The 19,055-nt window shown below is 44.1% G+C and overlaps 1 protein-coding gene across 2 annotated transcripts in view; it reads left to right on the top strand.

Annotated features, from left to right (window-relative positions):
• Positions 1–19,055, top strand: part of LOC306824675 (nectin-2) — a 73,434-nt gene that overhangs the window by 11,835 nt on the left and 42,544 nt on the right. For both annotated transcript variants that reach the window (XM_079344901.1, XM_079344902.1), the window contains exons 2-4: positions 16,032–16,141; positions 16,990–17,239; positions 18,610–18,903. In XM_079344901.1, coding sequence (XP_079201027.1) covers positions 16,032–16,141; positions 16,990–17,239; positions 18,610–18,903 — 654 coding nt within the window. The remainder of the gene's footprint in view (positions 1–16,031; positions 16,142–16,989; positions 17,240–18,609; positions 18,904–19,055) is intronic.

A 19,055-nucleotide genomic window follows, 5' to 3' on the forward strand; every position in this document is an offset into this window, starting at 1 on the left:
GAACCAGTAAACACTTACACACCACACATTTTTGCCTTTGTCTGCTTTATTTTCTACAAGGCCAGCCATGCACTAAGCTGTGTAATGTAAATGCCAAATCGGTAAACACAATGTAAATAAGAAACATGTGGAGCTGAATTGATTTGTTGACTTCAAGCAAAATGACAAACAGTTCCCAGTTTCAGCCTCTCAGTTGTGAATATTTGCTGCTTGTTTTCTCTTTTCAGATTGATAACTATTTTTTTTTTGTTTGTTTTAATGTTCTGTGTTTTACACAGCTAAGAATCTAAAACCTCACATTGGTGTTGTGGAAATTGCTACTAACATGTTATGAGCCAAAAAATTAATCCTTTAATCTTCAGATGAAATGATAAGAAAAAAAATGATTGTTTGCTGTTTAGGTATGTAATTAATTTTAGTAGTTAAGGACTACTAGATACCAGAGAGTACCCAATAGGGATGTAACATACGATAAGACAATTTTAAGGGAATCTGGAGGTGATTGGAGCTTCTCATAGTGCTGTTTTTGTGTTGTTGTGCAGTTCTCTTGTCCTTGCACACAGTTTTTTTCTTTTGAATTTATTTTTAACTGCATCACGATTAATCTTTACATCCCTAGTTCCCATTCATTCGGGCGGCACAAGTGCTTAAAAATCGAGATGTTCAGGTAGAAGACTACTCAAAGGCCCAATTGGAAGACATGCGGCAGTGTAGCGAAAAATAATTTACATCAAACCTCCCTTGATTCTGTAACGGCAAGATGGACAGGAAAGAAACCGAGCTGCAGAGATCATGTGAATGGCATGCAGCCGGATGTGTGAGGAGAAGAGGGGAGTGCAGGCCTGGTGTTTGGAGGTGAATGTATGTTGGCAGTCGCTAAAGGGGGGAAAAAAGAGTGAGATCACAATGCTGGAGGAGAGAGAAGCCTGTTACTGAACCATCAGCGGCAGTAATGAGACACAGGTGCAGCCGAGGGAAGCACATCCCCTATCAGAGAGGATGATGGGAAGGCTAGAGAGCAGTCTGCAGTTCTGTAGAACTACAAGACAAAAGACTCTTTGCAACGTTTCACTTTGATAGAACATTATTACTTATTAGCATGCTCCCCCACAGGAGTTCCTGAACAATCACCCGAAAACAGTAGGCACCCTGGCGACATGTCATTACTCTTGGAGCCCAGGCAATTTTTTTTTTTTTTCTCAAACTCTCCAATCATTTGCATCTATTTTGGGCCGCCTGTGCCTAGTTAAAAAATCATGAGAGCAACACATTAAAAAACAAGCCTGACACGCAGTCACATCATAGGAATAAATCTTGGGCTTTGTTTGTAATTCATCAGCAACTCTGATCATTTCATTTACTCTTGGTTTTCAAACATATGCTAATGAACGTGGAGCCAGGAAATGCCGGCGTGTTGTTTTCAACGCTGAAAGTGATTCCAGCACATTATTGTTAATGAACTTATATTTGGAGTTTGCCTGCTAAAAACAGAAAATGTGCGGATTAGCTCAGAAAATCTGCTTCGAAAATTGGTAGGCAGAAAGGGGGACCGAGGGGAGAATGTAAGGTGACAGATTGAGATAGCAGAGAGACGGAACAGAGGGGGGAAAAGGGGACAGACTGCATAGGTAAAAAGGTGTTAAGACAGCGTCAGGGGGATTGAATTAGAGGAGTGTGTGTGAGGATGTGAGAGGCAGATACACACACTCTGCCGCAGGCTATAGGTGGGGCGAGTGCTGCTGCTGCTGTCCTTGTTTTTCTACTTCACCCACTTCGAGATCAGTCAAAAGGCATGATCCAGAGTGGAAGTTGAGGAAGGGAGGAATCCCGGGAAAACAGCGGTCAGCGAGTGCATGTAGTTGCAGGGGTTTGTTTGAGTGTCAGACATCAGAGAGAATTAAAGAATGCCGCTTGTATTCAGCCAATATTAAGAGAGTAAATATTTTTGGAAGTGCAAGCTGCGGCACATGATTGTTCTTTGAGGCAGCAGGCCGACTGGGTGGGGGGAGATAAAAGGCGAGGAGACGTTGAACTAAAGGAAACTGTGAAGCAGCAGCTATGTTTATTCCACCATGCAGAGACGCGGACACAAACTGAGCTTTGTACCGCGCCGAGCCTAACTTAATGTTAGAGCTAGCTGTGCGACGCTAGCATGCACGGCATAGCTCTTTCCCCTTCATTTGCTGCCAAATGACACCGCTTACTCTGCTGCGGGGTTGCCCTCGCTGCCAGCCGCTGCTATCATGAATGAGCAGTGTGTACTTCTCAGGGTCCCATACCTCGCCTTGAGGTGCTGCTCTGCGGGGCGAAGGTGTACACTGCAGGACGTAAGATGATCTTCATGCTGAGGGAGCCTTGTTAGAGCGGCGTTTGATGTATCTCACTTTTTTTTTTTTTTTTTCCTAGCGTGAGCATGAATAAACACATGCAAGTTAAACATGCACATGACCTCTGTGCCGTGCCTGCAGTGTTGCATGTATTTCCCTTTTTTGCTATTGTGTTAAGGAAGCACACCTCCAGTGGGGGATGAAGGATAAGAGGGGTCATTCATTCATCTCGCAGACCCTCAACACACACACACACACGCACACACACACACACACACACACACACACACACACACACACACACCTCCTTTCCAGGCCTTTCATCTTTACTCTCACAGGCTTCTCTTGTTCTGTCAGAGAGAGAGAGAGAGAGAGAGAGAGAGAGATTGAGGAAGGATGTCAGGGATGGTGTGAGAAGGGTGTGGGTTAAAAAAGAAAAAAACAGGCAGAAAAAGGAAAACAAGCGATACAAGTCTCCTGAAAAATCATCCCTCTGACTCCATTTGTGGAGAGAGTAACAGGTTGCTAACGCTCTCTCTCTGCTTCCGTTCGCTGCCAGCTCCTTTTCTCCACTCTCCATCTCTTTAATTGTATCCTTCTCATCTCATCCCCTCATTGCCTTGCCCCCCCCCCCCCTCTCTGTCCATCCCTCGCTCTCCCTAGGGCCTGCCTCAGTAGGTCGGTTCCAGTCTGTCTGTTTGCTGATGACTCCACTTGGAGCAGATGTGATGCTCAGCAGCTGTTGCTGTGCTCTGCAGCAGCACCCACTGCCCCCCCCCCCCTACTCCCCACCACCTCCACCCTCCTCTTCCCCCTCTTCCTATCTCTCTCTCCCTGCCTCCCTTCCAATGTCTCTTATGTGCTTATTTATCATCATGCTTTTTGTTCCCCGCCTTTTGACTGTAAATTGGCAAAATTAATTTAATATTTCATCCCCTTGTCTTCTCCGACGAGCCTCTGCAATTCTTTTCCCTCCTCACGCTTCCTGATGCAGCTGTTAACGTTCAAAGCGTATTAGGGCTTTAGTCGTAACAATACGTCTGGATTCTGTGTGTTTGTCTGCCACGTGAATGCCAACTGCCACACTGCAATCATGACAAACAATTGCAGGCCATTGATGGCAGCCTTGTAAAGGGCAATGGGAGGTTGTTGTTTCAACATGAATCTGGGTGTTTGTACCACTGATAAGCAACAGCACGCTGTTGTTCAAAGTTGGGCCCAGAGCTAGAATTAGAAATTCTATGTTTAGCTTGTTGTTTAGATGTATAGAGACAAAATGGGACTTGGACACTCGCAGAATGATGAAGTGGGTTTTATTTAGACTAACTCCCATCAGTGGCCGGTGCTTCTTCTGTTAGACTTATTAGAATCCTTATTGGCTTTTCGGTCTTCATTTGTTTTCTCTGTGTCTGCCTCTGTGAGGATTAGCTGGCTGTTGAACTGAGCATCCTCTGACAGGTGCCCTCTTGTCTGAGATGAGAGGAAGCAGCAGGAGGAGGAGGAGGGAGGGAGAGAGAGGAGATACACGTCACTTTGATGACTTCGGCCTGGAGAAATGTGTTTCTGGACAGGCGTGTGTGTGTGTGTGTGTGTGTGTGTGTGTGTGTGTTGCAGAGGGCATGATCGCGAGCCTAAGCATGCATGCACGTGCCACATCTGTAATTGGCTGAAGGTGCTGCCGCGCTCAAACTACAGCCTCTGATCTTGTGGAAATCTAGGATCAGCGTGGCAGATCTGCCCACTAATCAGCACTCAGAACCCTCGCAAAGGAAAACCAAACCTTTGCTCCGCTCTGGAGGCTGGAATATCACCATGGGATTAAATCGCTCCAGAAATCCCCTAATGGGAAACGTTACATGGAGACTAATTTGCAGATGTGGAGATAAAACTTTGTCCTTTGCTTGCGTGCGTGTGGTTTCTGTGCACATGACCGAAACACTGATAAGAGATATTGAGCGCCACTTTGCCCCTGTGCTCTCAGATGATAAGATTAAAACAAGGCCAGATCAGGGGTGGCTCTGTGTGTGCACTTTACTCTCCACATTCTTTTAACACTCTGTTACGAGGATTCCTGGTGGCACACACTACAGCGTCACCGGGAAATTCATAAGGGGGAATCATCCCTTCATTCCTGGTTCCCCTTTGAGGACTGCGCTAATTAGCCAGCGTCTGTGATTAGTTGGCTTGTGTTTGATGTGCTTCACTCGACTCCCTCTCTGCTGAAAAGGCTGCCTGCCTGTTCTGCGAATTGGCTGTGAGGTGCACCAAACACACACGCACTGGCAGACGCACAAAAAGAAGACACTCGAGCCACGTACACAAGCAGCAGATTTTTCCCTGCCTTTCGGAGACACTGCAGGTGGCCTCAGAGACACGGTATCAAAAGCCAGCGTACAAACGCACACACAAGCAGTGACACACACGCACGTGAGCTTCAGTGCTCTAAACCAAAGCACCTACTGTCGCACTTCTGTAAAAAAAGTTGTTAATATTTTACTGCTGCATACCGAGAAGTGTTTACTTTCACTTCCAGAGTTCGAGCCTGTCAATGAAATTCCCCTGAAAACCCAGCTGTTACACTGCTTACTGTGGCAACACAGGGCGTGGGTGGCTAGCTGAGAAGTGGATTTACTTAACCCAACCCCAAGTGATTACAGCTAAAGATGAGCGAATTATGAATGTAATTAAATTTGTACAAATCCCCCCTTTGCTCCCCTTCTGCATTAGGTCTCGATGGCAAAGCGCAGTAGGGGAAATCCATGCTGCGTTTAATACGACACAAACAGGAGCGACTCCTTGGTGTGTGACAGAGCGCTATCTAATTGCACAGAGGCTGTGATATTGAAGAGGCCCGCCTGTCCTTGACGCTGGTCACTGGAGCATGGAAGGGCCATCTCTGTCTGTTCATACTCCATCTAGCTGTTCCTCACTTTTGTTCTTTATTTGTCACTGGGCCTTGGGGGGGGAGATGGTAAACAAAGGCGGCTCCAACCCAGTGTAATGACAACCTGATAGGGCATGGCTCCAGCAGCTTGTTTGTTTTTTAGTGCGTCGTCTGCTCCTCCTTATGATCTCTGGAAAGTGACATGCATTTTCTGACAGTCAGATCAATTGCAGCATCATCGTGGCTGCTGAGCTGGTACTGGCTAAAACCAGTGTAACAAACTGGTATTGAGGGGAATCTGGATCCACCACAGTTGACCTCTCAGCCAGGTGAATGTGTTGAACAAGCCCAGCTGTTTGTCTTTACGAATAATAGAGAAGCAAACAAAAACAGCAACCTCTTTTTCCTGCCAACATGCAACTTTAATTGAATAATTGGTGTTGATGTACCTACTGTTCAGATATCCTTTTTTTAAATGAACAACTGAGGTTTCATAAAGTGGTTTAACCCCCTTACATTCTCACATTTTCTACACTATTAATGGAGTAAGTCACTTAGTTATTTAACCTTGCTGTAACACATATCCTATTAACCTGTTTGCACGTGTAATAGCTCATCAGTGAAGTTGATCACACTTGAATGGAAAGTTCTCTCCTTTTTGAGCTTTATTGCATTAAAACATATTGGATTGGATTTTTTTTTGTGACCAGCAAATTGTGAAAAAAAAATAGAGGAGAGGAAAGCTTAAGTATGTAGCTTTTTGTTAGATTATAACTGTCTTGTCAGTTTTTTTCCCCGTCATTGTAGCTGTTCTCTTGTTCTGTCAGAGAGAGAGAGAGAGAGATGTGTTCATACTCTGTTTAACTTGAATTTGCTTGTCTAACTCGTGACGTCACATTTTCACAGTTGTTCCTTTAATTACATTAACAGGGCGACTTGAGAGGAAATAACAGTTGAGAAGTTGCTCCGGCTTTGATCTGTCTCCTTGAGCTGTTTGTTCGTTTGTCTATTACAGTACTTGTTCAGTCATTTATCAACATCAAAACAAGACAGCATGTTCCCAAGGCAAGTTGTCATAGTGACTGTCCTTCAGAGGATAATCAAAGTTGATCTTAACATTCAGTACAAAGGGAAGGGAGGAGGGAGGGCAAGATTTCCCACAACCTTCTCATTCGTCCTCCCTGCTGTATGTTACGCTTCTGCTCCATTGTTCCTTCAAAGAAACTCTGGTCGAACCCTTTTTTTTTTTCTCTCTCTCTCTCTCTTTTACATTCTATCCCTGTTTCATCCCCTCCCTCCTCAGTATCACCTTTCCCCTTCTCCTTTGTGGGCGAACTGATAGAAGGTGTGTGTTAAAGTTTCATCTTACCTGCCTCCTATTGAGACCTGGAGACAATAAGCCGTTCACCGCCACCCTCACAGCTCACTGCAAACCTGCGGGAAGGAAACTGTGACTCAAACAATGCCGCTGCACTGATACACAAAGCATGCGTTCTCCTGCGCTTTAATTGCTCCACTTATCTTCTGTTTAACACGCTTATCTTTGGGGTTTGTTTTCCCACAACCTGCCTGTGTGATGTTTATTAATTGTCACCATTTACTGGCCTTCTAAAAACACACCCATTGACTCTTTTTAAAAAATGCTATATATACTTATCTTGCGAAATCTCTGCAATTTTCTCAGGCTATGACTTGTAATAATAATCAGTTCCAATTGTTGCTCTTGTGTTAGCAATCTGGCAGTGGCAGTCCATCTGTACTTTTTTGTTTCACAGTGGTGGGTGTCATATTTTGGATCATAACTCGCCTGTGCTCTCCAATCCTTCCCTGCAGACTTCTTTGCCGCTCTCCTACACAGACTTCAGTAATTCAATCCAGCTGGTTGTTGCTGGTGGCTGTGATGGACACAGTCATCCGTTTATCATAATATTGGGACACACCTCCTTGTTTGTTTGCTTGTTGTGCCTGACCTTCTGTCTTCCATATGGCCGTCATTGATTTGGTAACATGCTGCGCGTGAGATCCTCCTGACAGATTGACTGTACTAATAACAGTCTCCCGCATTTTAATCCTTTAATGTGCATTATAAATTGGATTAGTCGCTCACCCCCTCAGCTTTGAATGACAGTTTCCTTGACCAATTGGTTTGTCAGGAGTGGGCTGAGTGACAGCTCCTGACACAGTGGGAAGAACAGCTGGGAAATGAATCCCCCCTCCTCTGCCAAGGTGAAACAAAGGGTGAACATTGTCAAGAAAAACCTGGAAAACCAGCTGTGTTTGGAACTGGGGTGGGGTTGCCATGGAATTCCTCTCACTTTCTTTCTTTTTTTTTTTTTTTTTTTTTTTTAATTCAGGGGGAAAAAAAGATCACACCCAGCCTGAAATATCCTCTCTAACACCTCTGTAGACTCTCACATCTGAGTGTTGTTAGAGGGGCGAAAATAGGACGCATAATCACATTATGTTAACAGCTGACACACCGCGGGAAGGACGTATACACACATGCGCACACCCTATGATTGATTAAGATATAAGGACACAAGTCTACCCACCTTGGACATCCGTAGAAGGTACCAGGGACTTCTTTCCAGCTGTGCATTTGTGCCTGAAATTTGAATTCATGGCAATTTAGGAGGTGAGATGCTTCACACGCAAAAACACACACGCAGGCAGACGCACTGCAAGGTAAGCTTACTGCAGAAGCCGATAAAGAAGTACAAGGTCTCAGTATGCATAATAGGAAATAGATTAGGATATTTCCCAGAAATGGAGCCAAGACCTGTCTGAAAAACATTTCCCAAAGACACAGATTTGAATTTCATCCTTTCACACTGACTGCAGATCTGTCACCGTGGAGGCCCTGCAGTTAAAACACCCCAAAACCCCACACAGGGCTAAAATAACATGCCCAGTACAATTACCATGAGGAGCGATAGCACACAGGGCTCGGATGAAGAAGTCAGACGAAAAAAAAAGAACCTGCAGAGTCACAAAAAGAACTAGTAAAGGAAGAGAAGAATGAGCCAGAGGGATGAAAAGGATTTATTCCAAAATGAAAAGACAGGACAGGCCTATTTCGCAGAGGGAGGGAGAGACTGCAAAAAAAGAAAGTGAGCGATGCCGAGAGAAGGCGAGGGTGGTGGAGGTAGAATGATGTGCAGAGCCCGAGTAGACAAAGCAGATCCAGGAGCCGCAGGGGAGCCGGTTGTCTGTCAGCCATCCAGCCAGTAAGTTATTCAGTCACTTATTCAGTGGGTTTGCAGTGATAGCCGTGGAGTTATTTGTTTGGCTCAGGAGAGCTGTGTCCTTTTCTGCCCACACGAAACTGCAGGTTACAAGAAAAACTTTACTGACCCTAAACTGGCTGAGCGCCAAAGAAAAACATGCAGCGGCATAAAAAACTGCCGGATAATTTTTTTTTTTTTTTTTTTTTTTAGTGTTTTATACTTTTATAAAACCCTACCTAAAGTTACTCTAATCCTTTATGTCCCAGAGTACTTCTTTATTCTTCAACCATCTCACCCATTCGCTTCCTTTCCCCCTCTCCTGGGTCAGGTACAGTGTAGATGTTGCTGTTTATCAATAATAAAGAGATAGAAGGAGGAGGGGATGAATTATTTACCCCATGAAGAGTGCCTCTTCTCCGTGTGTGTGTGTGTGTGCGAGAGAGAGAGAGAGAGCTTGTGTGTTTCTGTGACTCTCTACCTAGCTGTGGTTGTGGTTTACCCAGTGGTTAAATGTGTGAAAACGTGTTTTGTCTCACCTCGATCATACACACACCTTTTCTTTTGACTACTTTGCAACTCGTTTTTATATCTTATGCATGCTTTTCTTCGCTGATGTTGAGTGTTTAAATGAGAAGGGCTTGTTGCTTTTTATCATTTTCACGCTGATCGGAGTTGCGATATTCTGCAGCAAATAAAAGAAACCACCGTGTATGTTTGATGGATCAATTTTGTTCTCGTATTTTTACTCAAACTGACAGGATTCTCTTTTTAGACTTGTTTGGCCGCTAGAGCTTGCTAGACCTAAAATATTCTTTTTGTGGTGTGCATAGCTGAGAATTGGAGATAAAGGCTGAGGGAGAGATGGAGGTCTTCAGAGAATTGTGTGCATAGGCTACTGTGTTTGTAATTTGGTGTCAAGGTCTTGACTATTAAATGGCCTCGAGATTCTATTGTGACTTCCTCCACTTTGCCATTTTTAGATTTTTCTCAAACTCATGCATACTGTATAGACTCATTCTGAAAGCAAGACTAAGATCACAGTCCAGCTTAAGATGCATTAGGTTTGGGTACTTTGGAGCTGCAGTGTGCACATTTTTGAGAGTTTGAAACTGTATTTCTAAGGGTTTTAAAATTTCCCTTCTGGGCCATTTTTCATTAAGATGATGCACTTAATTGAATTGGCAAATGCTTATTTTTGCAAATGATATTCACTGCAGTCCTAGGGCATGTTTGTTATAAACAGGCTACTAAATAGGAATATGCATTAGTATACAGATGCATGTGTACACAAACACACACAGAAATTCTTTAAGCACACACACACACACACACACACACACACACACACCTCCCTCTGCCTATTTCTCCTCCAGCTGTTCATGTCTCCTTGGCACTTTGAAGCCTGCTCATGTCTCCTCGTGTCCCTCCCTCCAAACCCCCTCTTTCTCCTTCGCTCCCCTTCTGTTACTTTTCATGCATTTCTGCTTCCCTTCCTCATCTCTGCCTGTGTGCCTGACTCTCCCTTCTCTCTCTGCACAGTCAGTGTTCAGAGTCGGTTATCAAATGTTTCATCATGTCACTGTGAACAAAGTGAAATCTAGCACCCTTTTCTTTTTTTTCTTTTTTTTTAACCTTTTTTCCCCTTTTGCTCCAGTTGCATCACAAGGGCTGCTTTTTTTACCCCCTGTGTCTCCTGCATGCAACCTTGCTGTAACACATATCCTATTTCACGTTGTCTTTAATACAGTTCCAACATAAATGGCATGTATGTTAGTCTTGTGCAGACCTCATCAGGTTGAAACAGAGTGCTTTGAAACGGAGTGCTTTCAACCAGAAATCTCCCATAGTACAGCCGCCAGCATGAATGGATTATAACAGGATGTCATCTGAGAAGTCCATAATGAGCAGTGGCTACTTCTAAATGTAGCTTTCCCATGTGCTATTGATTGGCCCCTTATAGAGAGCCAAACGGAAAGGTCAATGAGAAGACGAGACACATCTCAAGTCTTCATTTCCTAGTTTTATTCTTGGCTTGTCAAACTGCCTCACCCGTCAAAGCTAAGCTGTATTCCCACTCCGCTCTCTGCATACCAAAGTATCCACGTCTAAACGGCTGCGCGTGTTTGCATGTGCAGTGTGCGCACATTCAGCAGAGGTTCGTGTGGCTGTATGTGCGTCCTCATTGGTGTGTTTGTGAAGGTCAGAGGATTCTGTGCAGCAACAGTGTCGGGTAGCAGCAGGATGCAGCATGCAGCAGACATCAGGTCGAGGTTGGTGCACTTCCAGATTCCAGCTGATGGGTGTTGTTAATGCACACAAGCAGCAATTTGGACATGACACACAGCCTGACAAGTGTCACTGTTTTGGTTTCGGTACAATACTGGCAACACCACACAGAAGTCGGAGTTATGAGGGCAGAAATTTAAACAAGAATGTCAGATAGTGAGTGCCAGCTTTAGTCCTCGTGGATCGCCCCTCCTTGTGATTTTCAAAGCTTCACAAACCAGCTAGCACAGTTCCAAAGAGATGAAAAGTCGCAACCAAATTACAGGTGCATCAGTCAAAAAAAAAACCAAGCCAAAACTGCAATATTACATTTTGTAACGCGATAAAGGGACCATTGTAAAGATTTACTGCAGACTCCCAGTAGCTACAAGCTGTGGCTCTTCATGAGTTTAGGGATGAAACATTTGGACATCTAAAAATTGGATGTTTATCTATAAAAAAGGCTCTGACTTCCTTCGCATGAGGCAAACGTTAGAAAGTAAACACTCAAACAACCTTTAGAGCTGAAAGCCAGCACTTTAATCTCAGTAACTGTTTTCATCTCAAGTCCATTTGGTGGCATACAAAGAGGCAAAACAGCAGGAAAATGTGTCACTGTCCCGATGCTACAAGTTGCACTGTACAGAAATGCAGCCCAAGTAATAATCACAGAATTGAATCTGTGTCTCTGTGCCAATGTCTACAAGAAAACAAAATTGCACACTGGGAGTCTTATAAAGCTGGTTTTTGGCAGAGCTTTCATTTAGAAACCACTTGTTTCCAAGACCAGAACACAAACGGAGAATTAAAGCTCTACGCTTAACTCTTCTTTTTTTAAAAATACTTTATTAATCCCTGAGGGAAATGCTGGTTTGCACTCTGTTATTTTAGAGACATGCCTCTCACACACATACACTCGTGGACATGCAGGCTCCCTCTCCAGCTGTCGGAACAACTTCCGTATTTTTGATCCACACCAGTTCCCAACCCAAGTCCCTACAGACTGAGCTACTGCCGTTTCTTCAACAATAATGCATTATGAGTTTTTTGTCTGAAAGATGAAGATCCTTTCACATCATATGTAATTATAAGAGAGACAAAGTGACATAATCCATGTCTTTTGCAGAAACCCAAAGAGGGTTGTAGCTGTTTGGAAATGCATGTGGTTTCTTTTGTTTGAGGAAAGCAATAATTAAGTCTCAAAAAACATTTTTTTTCTGTCATCACAAATATTTCATCAGTGCCACACTGGGATACATCACATGTCCAGTCATCAAGTTTGAAAGGTGGGCTAGAAATCAGTCGAATTCCTTGAAGGTTATGTTGAAGGAAGACGAGTGGGAGGGAGAGAAGGCAGAATTTAGACTCCCATCAGGACAGAGAAGTGACGCTTCACCCTGCACTCCATGCTGCCCACATCAAAGCTATTATTCTTCAAGAAGGGGTGATGGCTGGCACACAATAACAACAACAAGAGAATAATGGAAATGGAGAAATTCACATAGAGGGGGAAGAATAATGAAAGCCCAGAATGCTTATTGAGGCAGCAGTGTGGTGGAAAGGCCAAAAAAACGACACACCTACAGTCTCGCTATCACACACACACACACACACACACACACACACACACACACACACACACACACACACACACACACACACACACACACACACACACACACACACACACACACACACACACACTTTATGTGCAAGGAAGCAATCTCCAAGAACATGGAGAATGGGGACGCTTCATTCTAACACACCTGACAGTGCATAGCCACTGGCTTGATGAAATGGCAGAGTCAGTGAGCTCTGAAGGCCATTAGATATTTTAGGTGATGGCCTACACTTCCTGTCCCCCTGATGCTGTGCTTTTCTCCACTATAGCGAGGATCAGGCAAAGGACATGAATGCTATTAGGCTTTACATTCAGGCTGCATGGATTCAAGAGGATATGCGACTTTTCGTTCTTTAAGCCATGGTTGGCTTGAATGGTCTGTGGAGGAAATTAGAATATTGAGATTTTTTTTTTTTTTTTTTGCTTCTTTTGGCTCACTCCCTCCTATTTCTCAGTTTTCTCCTTTTGCTCCAACTGTTCACAGCCCCAGTGTTTCTCACAAGGTCAGGTGTGGAGTCTCTCCTGCCTCTCACTTGCTCCACACCTCCCTGCTCCTCTTCCCTCATCTGCCTCTTCTCGCTCTGTTTCTCTCCACCTGTACCACCCCCGCCGCCTCTCCATTTTTAGTCTCTCCTCTTGCATCCCTTTTGATTTCTCTTTCACACCCACTTCCTCTTGTATTTCCTGCTTCTAATGTCTCTCTCTTTAGGTCCTCAGATGTCTCCCATTACTCTTGTTTATAGCTAACAACGTCTTCCCTCTTCAAGATCCTCCTCGTCTCCTTTTCTCTCACCACTTTTCTCTCTGTCTTTTATTCTCCATTCCTGGCACCGCTTTCTCTTCACACACTTTCATCCCCACTTTCCGTGCACCCTCCTCTCCTCCCCTGCTCTGATCACTTTGGCATTCCCAGGCTGTCTCTAACGTCTCATCCTTTTCATCCTTCCATCCTCCCAGCATATTTCCTCCCTTCACCTTACTTCCTGATTCATTTTTCCTCTTCACAGACGAAGGGTGGGAAATATGGAAATGTCAGCGTGACCAGGCGGAGGATCAGAGAGTACTCTGTTAATATGTCAGGGCTGTCGTTGTGCCGTCAGCATAGTGTATGTGTGTGTGTGTGTGTGTGTGTGTGTTAAAGAGATAATGAAAGGTGACAGCTCTTACGACGTTGAAGTGGGCAGTTTGTGTGTTCGTACATTTGTTTGTTTATGTGCTGGTGTTTCTTCTTTATCACCTGCAGGCGATGACGCTACTGTAAAGTAGAGCAGCAATGACACAGGTCTTCTGTTCTCCATCTCCTCTCCTCCAACTCTCTCTTCCTCCGCCGCTCCCCCTTTCTTCTCAGTCTTACCCTTGAACTGTCTTTTATTCTCTAATTCCCTAAGTTCCTGTCTCCCTCTCCCTCCTGTCTCCCTCGCTTCTGTTTAATAAGACCAATGCTCTCTAAATATTTATACCGTCAATTGCTGTTTCAAATGCTGCCTCGCCTCTGCATTTCTGCGAGTCTGTGCACACGCACAAAAAAAGCCCACGCTTACTTTTTCTTCTCTGAAACTGCTGTTCTAATGACACAGAGTCTCTGAGTAGTCATGGCTGGGGGTTTGGAGCCTATCGGGAAGGATGAGGGCATCCGAGTCTGTGTATGTCTTGTGTGTAATATTCATTTCCCTGGGGCTGTATAGAGTCTCATAGGCCGGTCCGTCTCTCTGCTCTGCTCTGGCGGGGGCTGACCTATGCTGGCTTTCCTCTTATTGCCTCAGAATGACAGACAACAGGTCCAGCTCTGCTCTGCCCCCACATCCTGTGTGCGTTTGTGTGTGTGTGTGTGTGTGTGTGTGTGTGTTTGTGTGTGTGTGTGTGTCTTGACACTAAATCCCTGCATTTGTCCTCATGTCTGTGTGTAAGCAGAGTAGGTTTAATACAGTGCCACATTGTATTATGACCCCTGACATGTCAAGTTGACACTGTCCATAACACCACAATCTAAACGGTAATCAAGAGTCTCAGAAATATCTCATCGTGCGCTGCTCCTGCCTTCGGTTTTCCGAGTGCAGCTCGAATTCCCAAAGCTAATCTGTAGTTAGTCGGACCAGTTCAAGTAGATTGACAAACCGTGTAGTTTTGAACTTCACTAAATGCTTCAGATGCGTGAAGATCATGAGACTGGAAGCTCAGCAATGAAGTTGTCATGTGACATATGATGTGTGTTCATGTTATGCTTCTATGGTCAATTATGTGTGTTGATCTGAAGACATATCAGACATGGATTAACAGATAAACGCACACCTCCTGCAAAATGTATCTCCCCTTGTCATGACCGCAGGACAACCAGTTATAAACTGCACACATACATACACACACACACACACACACACACACACACACACACAAACGCATGTAAATGTACATCAAAACAACAATTATTAGGAAATGGCCGCAAAAAGACACAAACACAGACGGCAGGAGGAGCATTTGTACTTGTGTTTTCTGTTACTTCTCCTTCATCAATACACATGACATTCATGCCTTTAAACATTGACTCAAGTGAAAAATAGCATCAGTTCAGTTTCTCTCTCCAGCCCAGTGCAGCTCTCTGCTGCACACACAAGCCACTGTGGTTGTCCACAGGTTCCTCTGTGGCTACAAAGGGATTGTTTTGTGGTTGCAAATTGGGTCGGTCCTAGGAGAGCCGATGTTATTCTAGGAAAAACTTGTTTTCCTCTACTTTCCCACTCAGTCTTTTACTTTATCCTCCCTCTTCTTCTCTCCCTCTTTATAGATATCTCCCATCTCCATTAAAGAGAGAAGGTGTGGGCTTTATTGCTAGTCAAAGGAGAGAGACAACGCTGCTCCTTTCCTCTTATCTCCTCGCCTGTGTGCTGTTTTTTTTTTTTTTTTCCATTAGTCCTCCAGATCATATTAGTTTGAACAAAACAGCTTTGGCTAAGCACAAACTGGTGGAACCAGTTCTGCGAGTAATCATTTGTCTTTGGGGGGAAATTGTATTCCATCCATGCTCTTGTATGAGTACAGACTTTATCAGAAGCACACACGCAGGTGAACACGTAGGCCTGGCTCGAGACATTTTGAAGTTGTGTATCCTCAGGTAATCCACTCTTAAAACAGGTGCCATCTCGCTGACATCCACTAATGCTCGCTTACTCATACAAGTAATTACATTTTCACAGAGACCTGGATTAAACACAGACACAATTTTTTCACACGGACAGATTGTCGCTCTAAAGCTCCTTCGCTCTTACTGTTTCTCACACGCCTACTGACACAACACACCAAGGAAAGCATATTTATTTTGACTCTTTGCTGTTACACAGGAATGTGTCTGCTAAGCAAATGGCAGGCTATAGAAAAGCTTCCCCATGATTTATGTCTCATGAGGAACAGAGAACTGCATTTCTGCTTCTTCTTTTTTTCTTCCCCAACACACATCGCCTTTTTTTTAAATTTTATTTCAGCGTCTCAGTCCACTCAAACACAGTCATGGAGCGATACCAGACTCACGGCCTACTTAACTGGGTTCACTAATGCTGTCCTCTGTTCTAGCAGACACTTCCTTGCTCTCCTCATTTATCATCACGAGGCTTTGTACCAACACAATTCTCCTGCTCCCTCTCCCCCTTCCTCTCCTAGCACAGGAAGGCAGGATACAAGTGAAAATAATGTCTCTCTTTCTCTGTTTTCCCCAGGAGCGTCAGGTCAGCGGGTGAAGGTGGACCCGGAGGTGTTGTCATATCCTGGCCAGACTGTCACCTTGCACTGTGCCTTCACTGATGCTGCCGGGATTCAGCTCACAATGGTCAGAAACGTACACTAACACACACTCTTATGAGCACCATTGATTTCTTCTTCTTTTTTTTTCAGTTAGAATTTGATTACTCCTTCATACCAGCAAACTCATATCAGCTCTAAACTGGGTTTGTGGTTTGAAATAGTAATAAAAATGTCTCTTTCAGCCCATTGTGCTGACTTGGCACAGACTTTTTGCTAAAATTGCTCGAGACTCCAATTTTCTTTCACAAGTGAATGTCAGGCATTGGACATTAAGTTACTACACAATTTAATATTTGACTAAACGTGTGGCTGCTTTCTTGTAAAATAAAGTACATGTCAATGATGCGTCAAGCTAATTTTTGAGGTACTATTTTGATTTTTTAAGATGAGAGCATTTCCTAGAAATGAAAACAAACAGGTCTATGTGCTTTGTTTACTGATGACATCAAATCTAACAAACCATAGCTCACAGAAATGATCCTAAGGCTAGTCATGAGTTTTTATCACATTTAGGCTTAATGGGTTATTACTCCAAACAAACAATACTAAGCTTCATTTTGCTTGGGGGGATTGAATATGCTAATGAACACTCCTTAATCGCATCTCAATGAAGATGTAAGTGAACAACTCTGCTTGTTTCTAAAAGAGAAGAAGAGTACTGACAAACTCGCATACATATTCATACCTGCTCCACTTCTTTTTTTGATTGTGGTGCTGCTTATGCTGCCCCGCGGAGTTTACCGCAAAATACAGATGTCCTAAAATGCTCTTCAGTGTTGCTTATCAGTGCTGTGATAATGTTGAAGCCTGTGTTCTATCATGCAGCACACGCTTCCTTAACATCATGACCCTGTGCTTCTTCCCCCGCCACAGGTCACATGGATCTATGAGCCCAAGGACGGAGAGAGGATCAACATTGCCGTGTTTCACCCCAACTTTGACCCCAACTACCCTGACTCACCCGTAAAAGGCAGAGTCAGCTTTGCACCCAGCCCCCCGAACCTGGCCAGTCCCTCCATCCAGATCAGCGATGTTAGGATGATCGACGAGGGGAAGTACATCTGCGAGTATGCTACCTACCCCAGAGGCAATGAGCAAGGCATCACATACTTGGTTATGCTGGGTAGGTCACCAACACGATATCAATCAAATAAAGGCATAGTTTAAAATGGAGCAAAACTTACAGACGCTTCCAGAGAGTTCACGAGAGAGGTCATGAATGTTTCTGTCGCGACCCGACAGCTGAGTGTAGAAAAGTAAAGATCAATCAATGATGAGATTAAATTGTGTTTTTATTTTATTTTTTAGGCACGGAAGAATCAAACCCAATACAACACTGACTAGCCTATTCTAAAAGAGCAGTGTTTTTTTACCCATGTTTTCTAACAATGAATGAAAGCAGTAGTCAAGACAATTCAGATCAGGAGTTACGGTCAGCTGTCTAAAAATATTTTTTTTTTATTTTAATATCTTTTCTTGTCGAAAAAAAACATTTTCTGTTCCTGCTTCTCTAGCAGAGTTTATGAAACTGTGCCGTACATTCTTTTCTTTGTCTTTTTTTCCCCAAAAATGTGTCAACCCTCCCTCTATAGTGACGTGTGCATGTGAAACTCAATGTTTTATGATCTGACGTAGGAAGCAGGTTATTATATATCTATGAATAAATGTATAAATGTAAAGTACTCTCTCCGTCTGATCTCCTTCCCTCCCCCAAAGGTAGCATGCAGGTTAAAAGCATGTCCATCTCCGCTTAATTGCTATTATAAGTGGTATTGTCAGATCAGTTGTGTTCTTGTTAATGCATTGGAACCATTGGTCTAACCTTGGCCCAGTGCCGTGCCTCGTCTTTGCATCCCCCCCCCCCTCAAATGCACCATGCCTCCCTGCCTCCCCTCAGGCCGCTCTATTGATCTGGCTGCTTGTCATGCCTGCTGTCAGCTCCTGTCCTGCCTGCTTTACTCTGATTCCACACTCGTATCAGAAAGGCCGATTGAGGAGTTATGAGAGAAAATGTAGAGTAGAGGGGGCGGGGGATCACAGAGTCGTGTAGTGGTTAAGAATGTGTCTATTGAAATGTGCTACAAGTAAAGGAAATTGTTGATCAATGGTGCTTCATTTAGATGGGGACGGAAAAGGATTAAAAAAAAAAAAAAAAAAAGCGGCTAGACGTAAAGATTTAGTGTTCAGGTGTTTTTGCACTGGTGCGTGTTAAGTGTTTATCAATGTCGACTCTCATGAGAATAATAAACAAGGTGAGGGAGGGGGCAAAGGTTGCTGGTGATTTAAGGTTTTTGGATCTGCTTATGCCCAGCTGCTGACACAAGTGGTTTATCAATAATGGTGCCTATTATCTGCTCCCTCAACTGTCTTACTCTGATTTGTATTATTATTATTGAGTCATTATCTATTTCGACACACTTTAATCTTCTCTCTCCCCCCCTTTGTCTTTTTCTCTCCACCATTCATCCCCCCTTCAATCCATCCCTCTACCAGCTAAGCCACAGAATTCGGCCACCATCGTGACAGTCGAAGCCGGGGCTAAGCAGGTAGTTGTGGCGAAATGCGAGTCTCTGGATGGTCGTCCACCTGCGCAGATCTCCTGGGTGACCACAGCCAATGGCAACGCGACGACAGTGTCGAAGCCAGGAGCCGACAACACCGTGACTGTGATCAGCGAATACCGCATGGTTCCCACAGCGGCAGACAACGGGAAGGACATCAGCTGCGTGGTAGCGCACCGGACGCAGGTCAAAGCTGAAAGCTTCCCATTGAAGCTATCAGTTCAGTGTAAGACGGCACATACACGCACACAACCCAACACTTATAACTCTATAATCTCTTTGCTGTTCATGCTGTAACATGATATGTTTTGCCTGCGATTAATTGGATGCATTGCTATTTCTCCTCCTTGCTGCTGCTCTTCATCTGTCCTCCCCCCA

The sequence above is a fragment of the Symphodus melops genome (genome assembly GCF_947650265.1).
Source record: "Symphodus melops genome assembly, chromosome: 5".
NCBI classification, from domain to species: Eukaryota; Metazoa; Chordata; class Actinopteri; order Labriformes; family Labridae; genus Symphodus; species Symphodus melops.